Source organism: Hemitrygon akajei, chromosome 9, assembly GCF_048418815.1.
Source record: "Hemitrygon akajei chromosome 9, sHemAka1.3, whole genome shotgun sequence".
In the NCBI taxonomy this organism is placed as follows: Eukaryota; Metazoa; Chordata; class Chondrichthyes; order Myliobatiformes; family Dasyatidae; genus Hemitrygon; species Hemitrygon akajei.
Genome location: NC_133132.1, coordinates 160,419,040 through 160,436,658, shown reverse-complemented (window position 1 = coordinate 160,436,658; position 17,619 = coordinate 160,419,040). Strand labels below are relative to the sequence as shown.

The 17,619-nt window shown below is 41.4% G+C and overlaps 1 protein-coding gene across 3 annotated transcripts in view; it reads right to left on the bottom strand.

The window, feature by feature from the left end:
• Nucleotides 1-17,619, bottom strand: part of cep85l (centrosomal protein 85, like) — a 322,550-nt gene that overhangs the window by 10,672 nt on the left and 294,259 nt on the right. For all 3 annotated transcript variants that reach the window (XM_073057398.1, XM_073057396.1, XM_073057397.1), the window contains exons 8-11: nucleotides 14,930-15,084; nucleotides 11,383-11,500; nucleotides 5,718-5,768; nucleotides 3,607-3,714 (exon numbers count right to left, since the gene is read on the bottom strand). In XM_073057398.1, the coding sequence (XP_072913499.1) occupies nucleotides 3,607-3,714; nucleotides 5,718-5,768; nucleotides 11,383-11,500; nucleotides 14,930-15,084 (432 nt within the window). The remainder of the gene's footprint in view (nucleotides 1-3,606; nucleotides 3,715-5,717; nucleotides 5,769-11,382; nucleotides 11,501-14,929; nucleotides 15,085-17,619) is intronic.

Here is a 17,619-nt window from a genome sequence, read left to right as displayed (position 1 = left end):
GAATGAAAGGTTTAATACACAAGGAGAGATTGATGGCTCTGGGCATGTACTTGGTCCAATTCAGAAGGATGAAGCAGGGATCTTATTGAAACCTACTGAATACTGAAAGGTTTTGGTAGAATGGTCTTGGAGAGGATGTTTCCAATAAGGAGAGAGTATAGAACCTAGAGGGTGCAGTCTCATAATAAAGGGACATCCCTTTAGAACTGAGATGAGGAGGAACCTTCAACAAGAAGTTTGTGAATCTATGGAATTCACTGCCATAGGGGCCTGTTGAAGGTCAAGTAATCTAGTGCATTTGAAGAGATTAGTCAGATATTGATTTGTAGGAGGGTTACTGGGAAAAAGCAGCAGAATGCGATTGTGAAAAAAAAAATCAACTATTATTGAATGATGGATGAGTCTCAATGGGCTGAATGCCCTAATTCTGCTCCTTTGTCTTATGGTCTCCCTGCTGCTTGCAAAAATAAATCTATATATCCTGAGCTGTAAATCATTTTGGTTAACGCATTAAAAAAATTGCACTTACAAAAGTTAGCAGTCGACAAATGTTATCATCAGGCCCAAACAAGGTGCCGCCACTCACCCTGAACCAGACTATTTGAAGAGGACTAGCGCACCTACTCCACTACCAGGTGGGCTATTTTTAACAATTGTTTCCAGCCTAATCATTCCCTGGACTCGTTCCCTGATGTCTCACTTTCTTTCCAAAGCTGCCTAACCCTCATCTCTTCAAATTTCTTCCACTATTGTACCAAATGCTCTCCGCTGCTCCTGAATCCGAATGTCACCCAAAGTCCATCTACACTCCTCTGACACCCCTGTGGTAATGGACAAAAGTGGCATTGTGTGCGCGGTTGCGTATAGGTTTCCTGGGCTAAACAAGTATTGCTGGCAGGAGACCTGCACAATACTATCAAGGAGGCCTGAAACCTTGACTGTGCTTTAATTTCCATAGATGCTGCCTGACCTGCTGAATTTCTCCAGCGTGTTGTGCGTGTTGCTAAAGGGCTTCCTTATACTTTGCCAAATTTAACATAACCTTTTGGGTGATTATCTCCAGCCCCTTGGCTCACGTTTCACAGAGCTGAGAACCTAGATTCACCAACTTTACTCAATACTGTCCTTACTCTAACAAAATTGTTGTTTGTGGCATCATTTTTAAAAAAAAAAAGCAGCAGAATAAATCTATCGTTCCAATAATTATGATGATGGTATTATAAAATCGCAGCTGGTTTACTGCTCTCTTTACAGTGAGTAATTTATCAGCAGCCAGGATTCCTTCACAATAAAGACCATTGTTATCTATTTACTATTGAAGCAAAAAATTCCATGTCAAGAATATATTAACTGTAATTGCCTCTTAGAATACACATTATTGAGTCCAAATATTAATGATCTAATCTTTTAAGCTGTGACTTGGAAATGATTGTGCATTGAATATTACATCTTCCGCCTATCATTGCCGAGCTTTCCACTTCCTTCTGCTTCCCCCGCCCCCCCCCCCCCCCACCCCCATCTACCTACCCTCTTGCCTGGTTCACCTTCTAGCTTGTACTCCCTTCCCTGCCCTCCCCACCTTATTCTGGCTTGTTTCCTTTCCAGTCCTGATGGAGGGTCTCAGCCCAAAACATCAACTAGTTAGTACTCCTTTCTATAGATGCTGCCTGACCTACTGATTTCCTCCAGTGTCCAGCGTGTTGCTCTGGATTTCCAGCATCTGCGGAATCTCTAGTGTTTATGACTTGATGTTTGAAAGACTTGCCAAATGTGCTTCCAAAAATGGTCACATTATAGTTTTGAAAGTCTCTGACTAACTTTGAATACCAAACACATTAGGATTTGGAACGCACAGTCTGTGGACAGCAGACCCATCATTTTCTGCAATGCATTTGTCCAAGTTCCTTTTAAACAGCCACAAAAATATTGGGCCAGATTTCACTGGATGTAGCCAGTTCCTTGTCTTTTATATTGTGTTTGCAACTAATATTAGAAACAGATGAATAAAAATGTAATTCAATTATTAAAATAATTAAGTAGATTCACTTCAACTTTATGGAAACTAATTATAAATGCAGAATCTATTTCTAATAGATGGTAATGGGCCAGTTGCATCTGGTGTAAAGTGTTTCTGGCACTTGATGGTGGATGTCCTTGCATCTGGCTGCCACTGTATTTCAGGTTTCTGTGTGCACAGTTGAAAATTGAAATCAAGCTCTTTATTGCTATACACAAAAAAAAATTGCTGGAGGAACTCAGCAGGTCAGGCTGCATCTATGGAATGAATAAGCACTTGATGTTTTGGGTTAAGGACCCTTCTTCAGGAAATTTAATTTCCAGCTCTCCTGACCAAGAGAGTGTTGTTCAATTTCATTTCATTAAAATCCTTCATTAAGGAAGGATTCTGTAGAACAATAGACAGAAAATGTTTGGAGCTTGACCCTGTACTCAGTGGGGTTCTGTTGATGTCAAGGTGGAGGCTAGAAGGCCCAAGAAAAGGACATTGTTGTTCCTGGGATGCTTAGAAGTTTAAACAGAAAGTTAAATAGCTTCTTCCCCTCTGCCAACAGATGTATGAATGGACACTGAACCCCAGAACACTACCTCACTATTTCTTTCTTTTCTCTCTTTTTGCACTAAAGCTTTTTTACAGTATATATTTATTATTGTAATTTATCATTTTTTAGTATTATGCACAGCAATGTACTGCTGCCACAAAACAACAGATTTCACAACAGATTCACGGCAGTACACTGGAGAACTCAACAGGAATGACATATGCCAGTGATATTAAACCTAATTCAGATACACAGAGAAATGTAGGCCTATGATGGAGAATGGAGAGACCCAGAGTCCCCTGGGGGACTACATTTGCGTGAAGTGCATCAGGCCGCAGATCCTTGAAGACCATATTAGGGATCTGGAGCAGCAACTGGATGACCTTCGGCTTGTACAGAGAGTGAGAAGATAATTGATCAAAGTTACAGGGAAGTAGTCACCCCAAAGTTACAGGAGCCAAGTAGCTGAGTGACTGTCAGGAGCAATGGAAATGGGCAGTTAGAGCAGAGCACCCCTGTGGCCATTCCCCTCAAAAACATGTATGCTGCTCTGGATACTTTTGTGGGGGATGACCTCCCAGGAGAATACCACGGCGACCACGTTACAGGCACTGAGCATGGGTCCGTGGTGCAGAGGGAAAAGAGAGAGAAGAAGGGAATGGTAGTGATAGGGGACTCAATAGTGAGGGGAACAGACAACAGATTCTGTGGACTTCCTTGCCTAGTTTGGTACAGACTAGAGAGGCTGAAGGACCTGTGTGTATGTGTTGTAGTGTTCCAATCAATAGTAGCTGTGCTAGGTTTGGTGATTGCTTCAGCAAAATAGTTTCAACAAAAAAAATCGTGTAGCTTCCCAATTTAACTGTCATATTTATTAAAATAGGCCCACCCCTTAGAAATTAAGAACAATAAACATCTATTTTTGCTATAAGAATTAGCTTTACCTTAAGATTAAAAATGTCACTTCCATTCATTATAACTGCATTTGTCTTTGAGATATACAACTAGACCCAATATCAACCACAGACAACCCAAAAGGTTCACTCACGTCTTCCATGAGGTCTTTCAACAGCTGCAGGTTCCTCTGTGTCTCTCCAAGTTCCTTCCGAAACATCTGTGAGGCGAACTTTTCTTGTGCCAACCTTTCCTCTAAAGCCTTCAAAATGTATTACAGCAGTTGGTGAACATCTGGCAAATCAGCATTACCACAACAAACTTGACTTCTTTCATTGGCATTCTGAAGGATTTGATTATGGAGGTACTATAGTGGTCTCAAAATTTATTCATAAGGACCAAATTTTCTGTTCTGAGCTGAACAATTTAATTACTAACAATTGCTAAATCTCATATGTACTCACTGCACAAGTTGCACGTATCAAAAATATTGCCGGTGTTTCATGTTTATTGATGTCCTAACCACCTGAAAGCACTCAGTCACATCAAATGGAACGTAATACAAGTTTTGAATTTTTATTGAACTCATTTCTGCTTACAAGGTCCATGGCAGCACATGCTGGATTCTTCCCTGAAACAGGAGGGGTGTCTTCCTACATGAATTAGAAGGGATTAACCTGAACTACTCCATTGGGCTTGGTGACTAAAATCCAGTGAAAGGCTGTCTATACAAGACTTGGTCCCAACCTTCTGTTCCATCCTGTAGCTATCCTCCTCTTCGACTCTGGCTGGATTCCTCTATTTTTATCATTCCATCTCTGCATTCCCCCCCCCCCCCCCCACCATTGTCCTTGATGCTCTACTATAACCACCATAGACAATCGACATTGGGAAGTCCACTCCCTAATCAAGCAACTAATGTCCATCCTCCTCTGTGTATTTATCAGAAGCCATGAATTATGTTTTGAGTTTATAAATTCAACAGACAATTTTGTGAAGACTTGGCAAAAATAATCAGACATAAATATAACTTTTTTTCATTCCTTTTATTCTGAATCCTATGCTCTTAAATTTGACTGAGTTAATATATAATACTAAAAATGCTTTACTTTTATAAATAGTTATCATCCTATAAAAATCTCTAAATAAACTTTATGAATGTTCTTCCACACTGGGGAATCCAAGACAGTACTCAATATTCCTAACAAGCTATGTGTATTAATGTTCAAATTCTCTTATTTTCTAATATGCAAATATTGTAATTTTTTTCATGAAATTGACTTAATGAAATAGCACTTATGTCATATCTTTTCCCACTCATCCATACAAGTTCAAGCTTATTCAATTTATAGAATGGGATAGAAAAGGATACAGCTGAAGAACACAAAACAACCATCAGCGATCAGGCTCGTTGGCGCTCAGTGTCTGTGCTGATCAAAATGTCAGTTTAAACTAATCCCCTCTGTCTGTACGCAGTCTATAATCTCGTCAACCCTTGCCTGTTCATGTGTCTTTTGTATCTGTTTCCACCACCTGCCCTGGCAGCCCATTCCAGGCGCCAAACTCTATGTTTAATAAGAAAACAAATTACATTGTGAATACACTTTTCCCTCTCACCTTACAGCTATGTTCTCTAATATTTGATATCTGGGGATAAAAGAATGTCTGCCCAATCTATTTCCTCTCATTTTCATAAACATCTCTCAGCTTCAGATGTTCCCGAGGGAAAAACAGTTTTCCAAATTTGTCCAAACTCTCTTAGAGTAATACTTCTAATCCAGGCTCCCTTCCCAAAGTTGTCGCATCCTTCCGGCAATGTGGTGACCTCCGCAGCATGCAGTACTCCAAACATGGCCCAATTGAAGTTTAATCCAGGTATGACATGACTTTCCTTTATCAAAATGTTAATTCCCCAAGAGCAGCTCACACAAATGTACAGATAAAGGGAAATTCTCTCTCCACATCAGCAGAACCTCAGTGGGATGAACACATTTTGAATTCAGTTAAACTGACTTTCCAAACCGATTTGAATTCCTACATAGAAACTGAGACCTCTGGATACTTTGCCCAAGTCGTCAGGTGAAAAGGAGATCGCTCACACTCAGGATTCCTTACAGGTGCACAGCGAGACTTACCTGTGCCAATAGCACCAGTTGCATATGGTGCTGACGTGGAGATCATGGCCTTAATCCCCAGTGGTAATTTTTGTCAATAACTGTTAGTTTCTTAACAAATGCCTGCTCACTTTCCAAGATGCTTGATTACCTTTTTCTCCAGGTTGGACTTTTCTATTTGCTGTTCTTGATTGTCAATCACCTGTAGACCAAGAAAAGAAATCCAAAGGAGTTTTGCAACAGTACATTGACTCCAGGCTGACAAGCCTTGTTCATTCAGGTTGCCTGTTACCAACCTGGCATTTTTACCATTAGCAACACTTTGCTGTTTGCTTCTACAAACAGGGTATGTCAAAGAAGCAGACATGTTTACACAAACACAAAATTGTTTTCAGTGAAACTGGTCTCAAGCATTCCACTGTACTGGTGCTTCCTGAGCGATTTTAAATAGTGAGGAGGAATCAGAGAAATGGAAGAAAAAGACAGTGGGAAGATCAGGACAAAGCAAGGTTCTCTGAGGACTTGGAGGAGGCATAGGGGGAGGGAGAAAAAGAGGGGGAGAGAGGAGCGAGATATGGGAAGACAAAGGGAAGGAGTGAAGGGGGGGAGAGATTAATTGAAATAAGGACAAATAAGAGAAACAAGCTCGGCATACACAGATGCAAATGATAAGGGGATAGAAGGGATCTGATGATGGATGGTGAGAAAGAGAGAGAGAGAGATTTCCAGCCATAAATTTAAAAATGTGAAACCCAATTCCAATCTATTTTTTTTTAACTTAGTTTTATTTTAACAGATATCATCGACTCTGCTTTTCATGTGAGCTTATCATTTAATTAGCTGATAAATGAGTCCATCCCCATTTCTATCTTACATATTTAAGCTCTGTGGACTAAGTTTCCAATGATTTGATAAACCTGGCAGCTGCAAAGAAGCAAGGACTAACATAACCAAAATAATAGTGATAGTGAATATAATGGAACTAAAGCACCAAAAACAAGATCATTTCCATTCCAGGATTTTAAAGGATGTGAGTGAAGATGCCCTGAGTGCACTTCCTCAAATCAGGAGCATTTCTTTCAGATTGGCTGAGAGACAGTGACAGGTGCAATTGTTGAAACATCTATTTTTCAAGACACTACTGCTGAAGTCTATTAGTTGATTAGACTGACTAATTGCCTTAAATTTTCATGAGGCCACAGATGGATTTGTAAAGAGCAATTCACAATGAAGAATGAATATTTTGAAGAATAAGATCATGGAGAGCGGAATCAGGGTTTCAGCCTGAAATGTCGACTGTTTACTCTTTTCTATAGCTGGTGCCTGGCCTGCTGAATTCTTCCAGCATTTTGTGTGTATTACTTTGACTTCCAGCATCTGCATATTTTCTCTTGTTAGTGGAATTTCTAAGGATGTTGTTGTTAAGATTCACTAAAGATATTTGATAAGTCAGGACGACGAAAGAGCTGATTGTGGACTTCAGTAAGAGTAAGACGAGGGATCAGAAGTGGTGAGAGTGAGCAGCTTCAAGTTTCCTGGCTGTCAAGATCTTCGAAGATCTAACCTGGTCCCAGCATATTGATGTAGTCCTAAAGAAGGCAAGACGGTGGCTATACTTCATTAGGAGTTTGAAGCAATTTGGCATGTCAATAAATGCACTCAAAAACTTCTACAGTTGCACCGTGGAGAGCATTCTGACAGGCTGCATCACTGTCTGGCCTGGAGGGACTACTGCACAGGACCGAAAGAAGCTGCAGAGCATTGTAAATCTAGTCGGCTCCATCTTGGGCACTAGCCTACCAAGTACCCAGGACATCTTTATGAAGCAGTGTCTCAGAAAGGCAGCGTCCATTATTAAAGACCTCCAGCCCCCAGGGCATACCCTTTTCTCACTGTTACCATCAGGTAGGAGGTACAGAAGCCTGAAAGCACACACTCAGTGATTCAGGAACAGCCATCTGATTCCCAAATGGACATTGAAGCTTTGGACACAACCTCACTTTTTAAAATATATAGTATTTCTGTTTTTGCACACTTTTTAATAATCTATTCAATATGTAATTGATTTACTTGTTTATTTATTATGTTTTTTTCTCTTGCTGCTAGATTATTTATTGCATTGAACTGCTGCTGCTAAGTTAACAAATTTTACATCACAAGCCAGTGATAATAAACCTGATTCTGAAGTTCCTCTTGAGACAGTTATAAGAGATCTTGAAATTGATTCAAATTTTCTGCCCATGTGACAAGAACCAGAGACAAGGTGCGGGATGTTCAGATGCCACATTGAGATCCTTTTTAACAAGTAAGGGACCTCAACTACTTTACTCCATTTATAAATTGTTGAGGGAGGCTGGTACAGAGAATTGCAAAAACTAAATTTGCTGTTGACAGAAAGGTTAGCTGACAAGAACATAAAACTAAAATACCATGAGATACAGGAATCTGCAATGTCAGAGAGAGAAAAACAAGGTTAATTTCTGGGATGTCTGGACTGTCTTACGCAGAGAGGTTAGAGAGACTGGGCTTGTACATGCTGGAATTAAGGAGATTGAGAGGGGATCTGATTGCAACATATAAGATTATTAAGGGATTGGACAAGATAGAGGCAGGAAATATGTTCCAGATGCTGGGAGAGTCCAGTACCAGAGGGCATGGTTTGAGAATAAGGGGTAGGTCATTTAGGACAGAGTTAAGGAAAAACTTCTTCTCCCAGGGAGTTGTGGGGGTCTGGAATGCACTGCCTCGGAAGGCAGTGGAGGCCAATTCTCGGGATGCTTTCAAGAAGGAGCTAGATAGGTATCTTATGGATAGGGGAATCAAGGGATATGCGGACAAGGCAGGAACCGGGTATTGATAGTAGATGATCAGCCATGATCTCAGAATGGTGGTGCAGGCTCGAAGGGCTGAATGGTCTACTTCTGCACCTATTGTCTATTGTCATTTCATCATGGCTGATCCATTTTCCCTCTCAACCCCAGTCTCCTGCCTTCATCCCGTATCCTTTCTTGCTCTGACTGATCAGGAATCTATCAACCTCTGTCTGCAACCAAAACAAACAGAGAAAACTGTGACTTTGTGGTTTCGGTACAAGCAAATACCATTCATTCAGAGCAGCACACACATTGCAGGAGGAAGTCAGCAGGTCATGCGGCATATACAGAAATGAACGGACACTCAAAGTTTCAGACCAAGACCCTTTTTCAGGACTGAGAATAAAAAGGTGGAGGGAGGGGAAGTAGGCTAGCTGGAAGGTGATAGGTGAAGCCAAGTGGTTGGGAAAGGTCAAGAGCTGGAGAAGATATGTGGTTCTTGTGGGTACATGGTCAAAGAGTCAGGGGCTAGCAGACCCTTCCTGGCTTCACCCATCACCTTCCAGCCAATGCTCTTCCCCTCTCCCCACCATTTTATTCTGGCATCCTCCTCCTTCCTTCTCACTCCTGAAGAATGGTCCTGACCTGAAACGTCGACTGTTCACTTCCATGGATGCTGCCTGACCTGTGGAGTTCCTCCTGCATCTTGTGTGTGCTGCTCTGAATTTCCAGCTTTTGCAGACTTCCTCATCTTTGTGATTTATTCATCTTGGATTTTAAAAAAGAGAGGACAGAGCATTTCCTCAGGTGAGACAAGTAGTAGCAAAGGTCCACTGAGACTTGAGGAACCATGCAAGTAAGTCATGCAAATGTTGTAGAAAGTTGCAGAAAATAAAATGTTGGCCTTTAAGTTAGAGTATTGGGATGCAATAAAAGTTTTACTGTATCTATACAAAACCAGGGTTAGACTGCCCTCTACAGTACTAAATGATACTCTGATCATCGGGCCATCAGAAGGATACAGCAACCTAAGACAGAATGGGGTGCACGTACCAAAATTATTATTGGACTCCAAGAATAAATTTTGAGAAGATGTTACTGAAGCAAGCATTGAGGAGTAGCAAGAGGTTCCAAGAACATCCATATTTTTCAAAGTTGTCAGGACCCAGCATGCTAGTACCAGAGAAAAAGCTTCAAGCAATCACAACTGTACTTGGCCGTAAATGAAGAGTAAACGTTGAATTGCGGCAACCTGACCATTACAGAGAGCAGGTCTTCAAATAATTTGGTTCACTTTTTAATGTTAAAACATGGCTGATATCACTGGCTAAAGGGTCTATGTGAACTGATCCATCCTGAAACTTCCTATAAATCTACCTATATTGGATCTTCTGATCTATCCACCACCACTCCCCTGTTATCCCCAACAATGCTACCCTCTGAGCTCTCTCTCCGTCTCACTCTCTGATCTGCAGACATGGCTGGTATCTGCAGCTTTCCTTGCCAAGTGGATCACCCGTTAAACCATCTTGGGATTGGAGCTAAGAACTGCAGTTGGAGATAATGGAGTCACAGATCGCCACAGCACAGAAACTAGCCCTTCGACACATGCAGTCTGCATCATACTACCAGTCTGCCTAGCCCCAACAACCTACACCTGGATCATGGCCCCTGCACTTCCCTATCTCCTAAACATCCACACCAAGTCCAGAAAGGATCCCATCACAGAAACAAAGGATATGAGCGAGCATTAGAAGCATAAATAAGAGCATTCATCAAACAACAGGACATAAGATGAGAACAAGGCACACAAGTCACACTGTGGTGGAGAACAAATGGAAAACTACTGCTTGGTGCTCTCAAATCAACCATTAGGAAGTATGTTTCAGAGAGCATGTGGAAAACCTCAAACTCCCTCCTAAAAGGCTGTTTTACAGTGATCAAGAGTAGAATATTTGGCAGGTGTCATAAACAAATCTGGGGCTTTTGAACTGGATTATTTCCCTCAATATTTCACAAAACCAAGTGACTGCATGAACATAATTGGACGAAGTGGCCCAATGGATTGTTTGAACACAGAACAGTGTTTCTACTGTGATGAGCAAACCAAGCTGAGATGGGGTCCAGAGTTGACCCCCCCCCCCCCCCGTGAACTACACTGCTAATGAGAGAGAGAAGAGGAGGGGGAGGCATTCCACACAGATGTGTGAGAGTGAGAGAGAGATATGATTTAATATTATGGCTCCTTGGCTGATTGTTTACCTTTGCTCCAAGGACACTTTTGCCTGCTTGTAAGATTCCTGCAGAGACAGCAAGACAGAGCCGGTTTGATGGACAGCCGGTGTCCAGCAAGTGATGATAAAAAGCGGGTTTGCTAAGACACAGGCAGACTCACCACGGGACACTGAAGAGTGTTGTGCACCCACATGAAGGTGGGGGTTTGGAGGATCGATTCAGGGGGAAATCAATCAGTGGCTCACAGTGTGTGAAAGCTGCGACCAGTGGGGGCTTGTTTGTGTGTCCACCCTTGCCTGGGTGACAGGTCTACCACTGAAGAACGGTCGTACGGGGTCACAGTCAGTGTCCAGAACAGGACAGGAAGACAACGGGAAGATCGGCGATGACATCATATCTCCCTCTCTCCCCCCCCCCACATCTCTCCCCTCTCTCTCTTCCCCTCCCACCCCAGCAGTACACCAGCAACTACCTTGACCTAAAGGGAACTGAACTCTTCACCATCGTAAAGCTATTCATTTACCACCAGACTTTGAAAGAGTTTGGTTTTGATTCCTATTTCCACATGTCTGTATATATCATTGATAACCTGTTTCATATATTTGCATTTTATAGTACCGTATTACTTAGTTCACTAAAACACTATTAGTTACAGTAACACCAGGCTCCAACGTGTATTCCATTACTGCTGGTTTGGTAACCTGGTCACGGGGTACGTGACACTATCAACAATGGTATCGCACAGGAAGGAAAGAGGACAAGACGAACCTTGCTGGCATGTTCACACCTTTTCCTGAGGTAGTCATTCTCATTCTGGAGTTGCTTCATGTCCAGCATGGGAAGCCGAACTCCATCTTCCAGGCACTTTTCTACCTTCTGCTGTAGGCTAGGTTTAAAAACATCAGAAGGCAAATAATGAGGGCACTGAATATCAAAGGTAAACAGAAACACAGTTAAACTGCTATAAATCCGTGCTCAACAGGACGAGGTCAGTGGAATGAAAGGTCGATTCTGTGTGTGTGCGTCCGTTCAGCTGCCGACTACTGAGAACTGATGTCCTTGCCAATAACACCCATGGATCATCAATGCATAGGAAATGTCAATCAGTGACTTGAGCTATCTATATTCTTGATGACTGCATGTTTTACTGCTGTCTTATATTTCTTATATGTGCTTTGTACTGTGTGTGACTGTTTGTACTGTTTTGCACCTTGGCCCTAGAGGATCGTTGTTTCATGTATAGTTAATTAAACTTAAATATGAACTTGATGATACAGTGCACAAATGAAAAAAAATTACAATTTTTGTTTGGTTCAAAGGCATTGACTTGAAATTTTATTTACTCCTTTTCCTATGTGACCTGTTGAATTTTTCCCCATATTCCCGATTCCATAAAGCAACATGAGGCTGCCCTTAGCGTTCACAGCAACACTTTACTGGTGGCAGGAAAGGGGGGAGAGTTATGGGCTTCCTGAAAGCTTGTCACTTTTAAGCACACACTTCTCTCATCCATCATCCAAAAGCAGTATTTGTTGTATTGTACTCATTTCTTTTAACAAAATGATCAAATTCTTGGAGCTCATTATGTAACACAACCATGAGCTGACCGTATATTTATTACATGGACAGGAGAAGTTCAAAGTGTGCAGGGTTTCAATAGTCACATGGTTCTCAAAATCAATTGTGATTAGATACTATTTTTTGCCATCACAAATAAACAGCGAGATATGGAAGATGTTTTGTGCATTGAACTCTTCTGTAATTCACACCGTTCAATTCAACACGCTTACATCAACATATGGTGTGTGCAGTTCTTTAAAGATAAAAGAGAAATTGCCACCTTAAAATGTTTTTTTTTATGATTGAAATCAAATGGGTGGCCAGTCTTCCACCCTATGCCTACAGAAGATGTTTTTAAAAATTAAAATAAAGTTGTTATAATAGCGTTAGGACATTCCTCAAGTAAAATTGACAAAATAGCAATGGCCCTGAACAGGAACTCAAGGTAGTATATGGTGCAATATATATCTTTTGATAATAAATTTACTTTGAACTTTAGTACTGCATACCAAATGCAGCCTCACTAATGACTTGTACAACTGTAACATATTGTTCCAGCTCCTATATTCAATGCCTTGTCTTGATGAAGGCCAGCATACTAAATACCCTTTTTACCATTCTGACTACCTGTGACTCCACTTTCCATAAACTTGTTCTCCGAGGTTCCTCTGTTCCATTACATCCTGTAGTGCCCTACCATTCACAGAGAAATATGGGCCGAGCACAAGAAATTGTGACGACCAGCTGGGTGGGCTCAACGGTTAGCATGGACTCATTTGGTCAAAGTGCCTGCGTCCAAACTATTGTTCTATACCTGTGAACTGGTACATACAAACCCTATAGAGCACAGCATCCAGGGAGCAAAGAAAAATGATTATATATAATCACTAAATGCTGCTTTTTCTACAAGGCTGAGTAACCACACAAGATTTTATTTTGGGAATAGAGGAGAAAGCGCAAATGATTATGGTGGGCAGTGGAATAAATCAACACAGCTGCAAATAAAATAATTCTTGCTGAATCAAATCTTTGACATTTTGCCCCCTATTTTTGTACATTTAATGTGCAAAGCAAGAAATAAGGTGATGGGGTCTGCGTTGTGTTGATGGGGGTCCTTATTTCTTGCTTTGAGCATGAAGTTTGTACAGAGTAAGGTGTCTTGATACAGCATGGTATTATTGGCCCAGATGCTGTGATTGCAAGGTCAGCAAAATAATTATCTCAGCAATTAGAAACGGACTGTAACTTCAGAGAATAGACTTGCATGCTTAAATCCTGAAATTGAGGAAGAAGCCTTCAGGACCATGGCTCTGGCAAGAATCCCAAGTTGTGATGGCATCAGTCTGGCACACTCGTTGTTCAGTTGCAATCCTCTAGATTTCAGATGCCAGCCTTAGCGTTTGCTCTACCTGCTTGCATTGAGGAGCACATCCCACCCATCCAAACTATTCGGCAGGATCTGGGTCTGGAGAAGATGACACTGTCAGTGGTTCCTTCTCCCTAACAACGTGCGCTCTCTCGTGATCTTGCCCAGGCCTAATCTTCAGTAATCAGTGAATTTGTGAGAAAGTCAAGGTTTTATAAACTGTTCTTGCTGCAAAGCACACTGAAAATGTAATGTGGTGAGGTGTGAAGTGTGTGGAGGTTTCATTGGTAGACAGAACCGAGACTAATGCTTAACAACATCTCAGCTGAATATGTGTGGATTATTAATAGCTCACAGAGTTCAAAGTTCAAAGTATAGTATTAAAGGATGCATATGCCACTATAAGTACATTTAGGAGGGCCGGAATGGCCTGTTTCTGTGCTGTGATTGACTGTTATATACCATGCTGAGATGCATTCACAGTAGAACAAAAATGCAATAGAATCAATGAAGAACTACACACAAAGACTGACAAACAGCCAATGTTGCAAGCAAAGGTAAACAATGCAAACTTTTTAAAAAAGATGGTAATAATAATAATAAGTATTATTATTGATAATAAGTAATACTGAGAACATAAGTCTTTAAAAAAGAATCCATAGGTTGTGTTCAGTGATTAGTTCAGTGCTGAGTTGAGTGAATTGGGGTTCATGTGCCCAATGGTGGAGAAAATTTATAAGAATGTTGACTGGACTTGAGAATCTGAGTTATAAGGAAAGGTTTAATAGGTCAGGACTTTTATTTCCTAGAATGTAGAAGAATGAGGGGAAATTTGATAAGGTATACAAAATTATGAGGGATATAGATAGGGTAAATGCAAGCAGGATTTTTCCACGCTAGAACTAGAGGTCATGGTTAAAGCTGAAATGTGAAATGTTTAAGGGGAACATGAGGGGAAACTTTTTCATTCAGAGGGTCGTGAGAGTGTGCAACCAACTACCAATGGAAGTGGTGGATGAGGGTTAGATTGAAGAAAAGTTTGGATAAGTACAGTACATGGCTGAGAGGGGCATGGAGGGCTATGGTTCAGATGCAAATCGATGGGACTAGATAGAATAATAATTCAGCATGGAAATGGGCTGAAGGGCCTGTTTCTGTGCTGCAGTGCTCCATGACTCTGTCTTCAATGTAATGCCATTGAACATTTGTTTACGAGAGAAACAATGCCTCAGTTTGACAGTTCATTTGAAGGATTTTACCTCTAAAAATGCAGCACTCATTAAGCATTTCACTACAATAGCTACCTAGATTTTTGTCCTCTCGTCTCTAGAATACAAGGACAAATTAGAGCACGCAAAGGCAGAAAACAGTTATCTGATGAATTATTACCTTTGCACAGTAGTGACCAATTCCTTCTCCCTTTTTTTCAAGTTTTCCAGAAGGACCTCCTTCTCTCTGCAAAGGACCCGATTTTCTCCTAGTTTTCTCTCAAAATCTTTGAAGGCACTCTGAAATTGTTCATTTTTCTCTTCCAGGATTGTAAGCTGGAGTGTCAACAACAGGAGTGTTTCAGTCAGTAATGTTGCTGTTAGTACAGACAAAAATATTCAAGTATTGTACAGAATGATATTACATCATACTATGGACTAATGCATCTTACACAAAAAACCTTTGTCACCTGGATTCAGACTGACCATGTAGCAGTCTCGGATGCTTTTCCACCTGCTCATAATGAGGTTATTCTGCAGTCACAACCCAGTGTTGGAACTCATAACGCCCTTGATGCCTACTTATTGCTCCCTTGATAAAATACATTCACAAATCCTGATCGCCATATCAGCTGATATTGTATATCGTCATCATCACCATCAGGTGCCATGCCCAGTTTGAGCTTTGACTGCCATGGCCCACACACTCCTGTTTCGGGTCAAGTGGATCAGTTCATTGGTATTCATTTCCAGTTCTCTGGCTGCTGTCTCCATCATCATTTGTCTTTGCCTTCCTCTTGCTTTCTTCCCTTCAATCTTTCCCATAATTACCGTGCATTCTAACTCCTCTTTCCTAATCACATGTCCAATGAAGTTACGTTGCCTTTTCATGATCTCATACATTATTTCTCTTTTTGTGCTTGCTCTGTTCAAGACATCCTCATTAGATATTCGTTTTGTCCGTGATATTCTTTGCATCCTCAAAAACCACATCTCTGCTGCTTCAATTCGTCTCCTCATGTTACTAGATATTGTCCAACATTCTGAGCCATATAACATAAATGCATAAACGTAACGTTTCAATACTCTGAGGCGGGTTGTCATGCCTAGTTTAGTGTTGGTCAGTATACTCTTCATTCTGGTAAAGGTGTCTTTTGCCATCTCTATTCTTCTTTTGATGTCTATGTTGATGTGAAGGTCATCACATCCTCCTTAATAAAACCAGCCCTATATCAGCTGCCTATGCCAATTATCTTCATCCCTACCCCTTCCCTTGTCACTGTTTTAACACTTCCAATACTCTCCTCAACAGCTTCCCATGCTCTACCCTCTGTTATCCAGAATGTTATTACTGCATTCTATCCTGAATTGATCCTCTTTGTTCCTCAACTATACGCATGCCAAAGAACATGAGTTTCTGGGGATCAGTGCAATTTTATTTATTTACTTATTAAGATATGGCATGGAATAAGCCCTTCCGGTCCTTACAGCTACGTCGCCCCGTAATCCCCCAATTTAACCTGAGCCTAATCACGGGACAATTTACAATGGGCAATTAACCTACCAACTGGTACGTCTTTGGATGGTGGGAGGAAACCAGAGCACCCAGAGGAAACCCACGCAGTCACGGGGAGAAAGTACAAAATCCTTACAGGCAGCGTCAGGAATTGAACCCAGGTCACCTGTACTGTAAAGTGTTGTGCTAACCACTACCCTACTGTGCCACCCCATCTACATTCTCAAACGTTTGCATATCTCGCATGCATCCACTCAATAACATTACCAAAATTGCAACACACGAAAAATACCGCAGGAACTCAGCAGGTCAGGTGGCATCTATGGAGGGGAACAAACAGTCGATGTTTTGAACTGAGACCCATCACAGGACAGGAAAGGGGGAGAAGTCAGGATGTGAAGGAAGAAGGAGTAGTACAAGCAGGCAAGTGATAGAGAGACCAGGTGAAGGGGTGGGGGGGTGGGGGGGGGGGGGGGAGAATGAAGTACGAAGTTGGGAGTGGTTCTTCTCAGTTTCTTGCAACCTCTCCCTTAACCCCACCCAAAAAGCTTCTCCCTCACCTGCCAGCTTATAGTCCTTCCCCTCTCCCTCCCCCTACCTTCTTAATTCTGGCTTCTGACCTCTTCCTGACGAAGCATCACGACCCAAAATATCAACTGTTTATTTCTCTCCACAGATGTTACCTGATCTGTTGTGTTGCTCCAGCATTTTGTGTGCATTACTCTGGATTTCCAGCATCTACAGAATCTCTTATGGTGTGTTTACTAAAATTGTATTCCCTCCCAAATATGCTAGAGCTTTCAGCAACTTTAGATGCTGTCTGTAAGGAGCTTGTACGTTCTCCCATGACTGTGTGGGTTTCCTCTGGGTGCTCCAGGCGGTTTCCTCCCACAATCCAAAGGCGTACCAGTTGGTAGATTAATTGGTCATTGTAAATTGCCCTGTGATTAGGCTAGGATTAAATTGGGGGTTGCTGGGTTGGGCAGCTCCATGGGCCAGAAGGGCTTATTTCTGCACTGTTTCTCAATAATTATAGAATTTTGTTTTAATTTCTCCTACAAGATATTCCCCCAGCATTAAAAAAAGGCCCTAATGCACGATACAAATCCTGTAATGCATTGAAGTCATCATATCATTTCAGTTGAACTTTCAAAGATCATATTGGTCGTGAGACAACGTATTACATTCCAGATCCGCTCACATTCTTAGTGTTAAGTGGTTTTCATTTAGGACATCATGCTCAACTAAATTAAATTGCAATAAAGGTCACATCTGTGGGAGATCTTTCTTCAGATGGTGGTGACTAGGATTAGTCTGTCCTTTGTATACAGCTGTTGCAGTGATCAGAGCCCGTC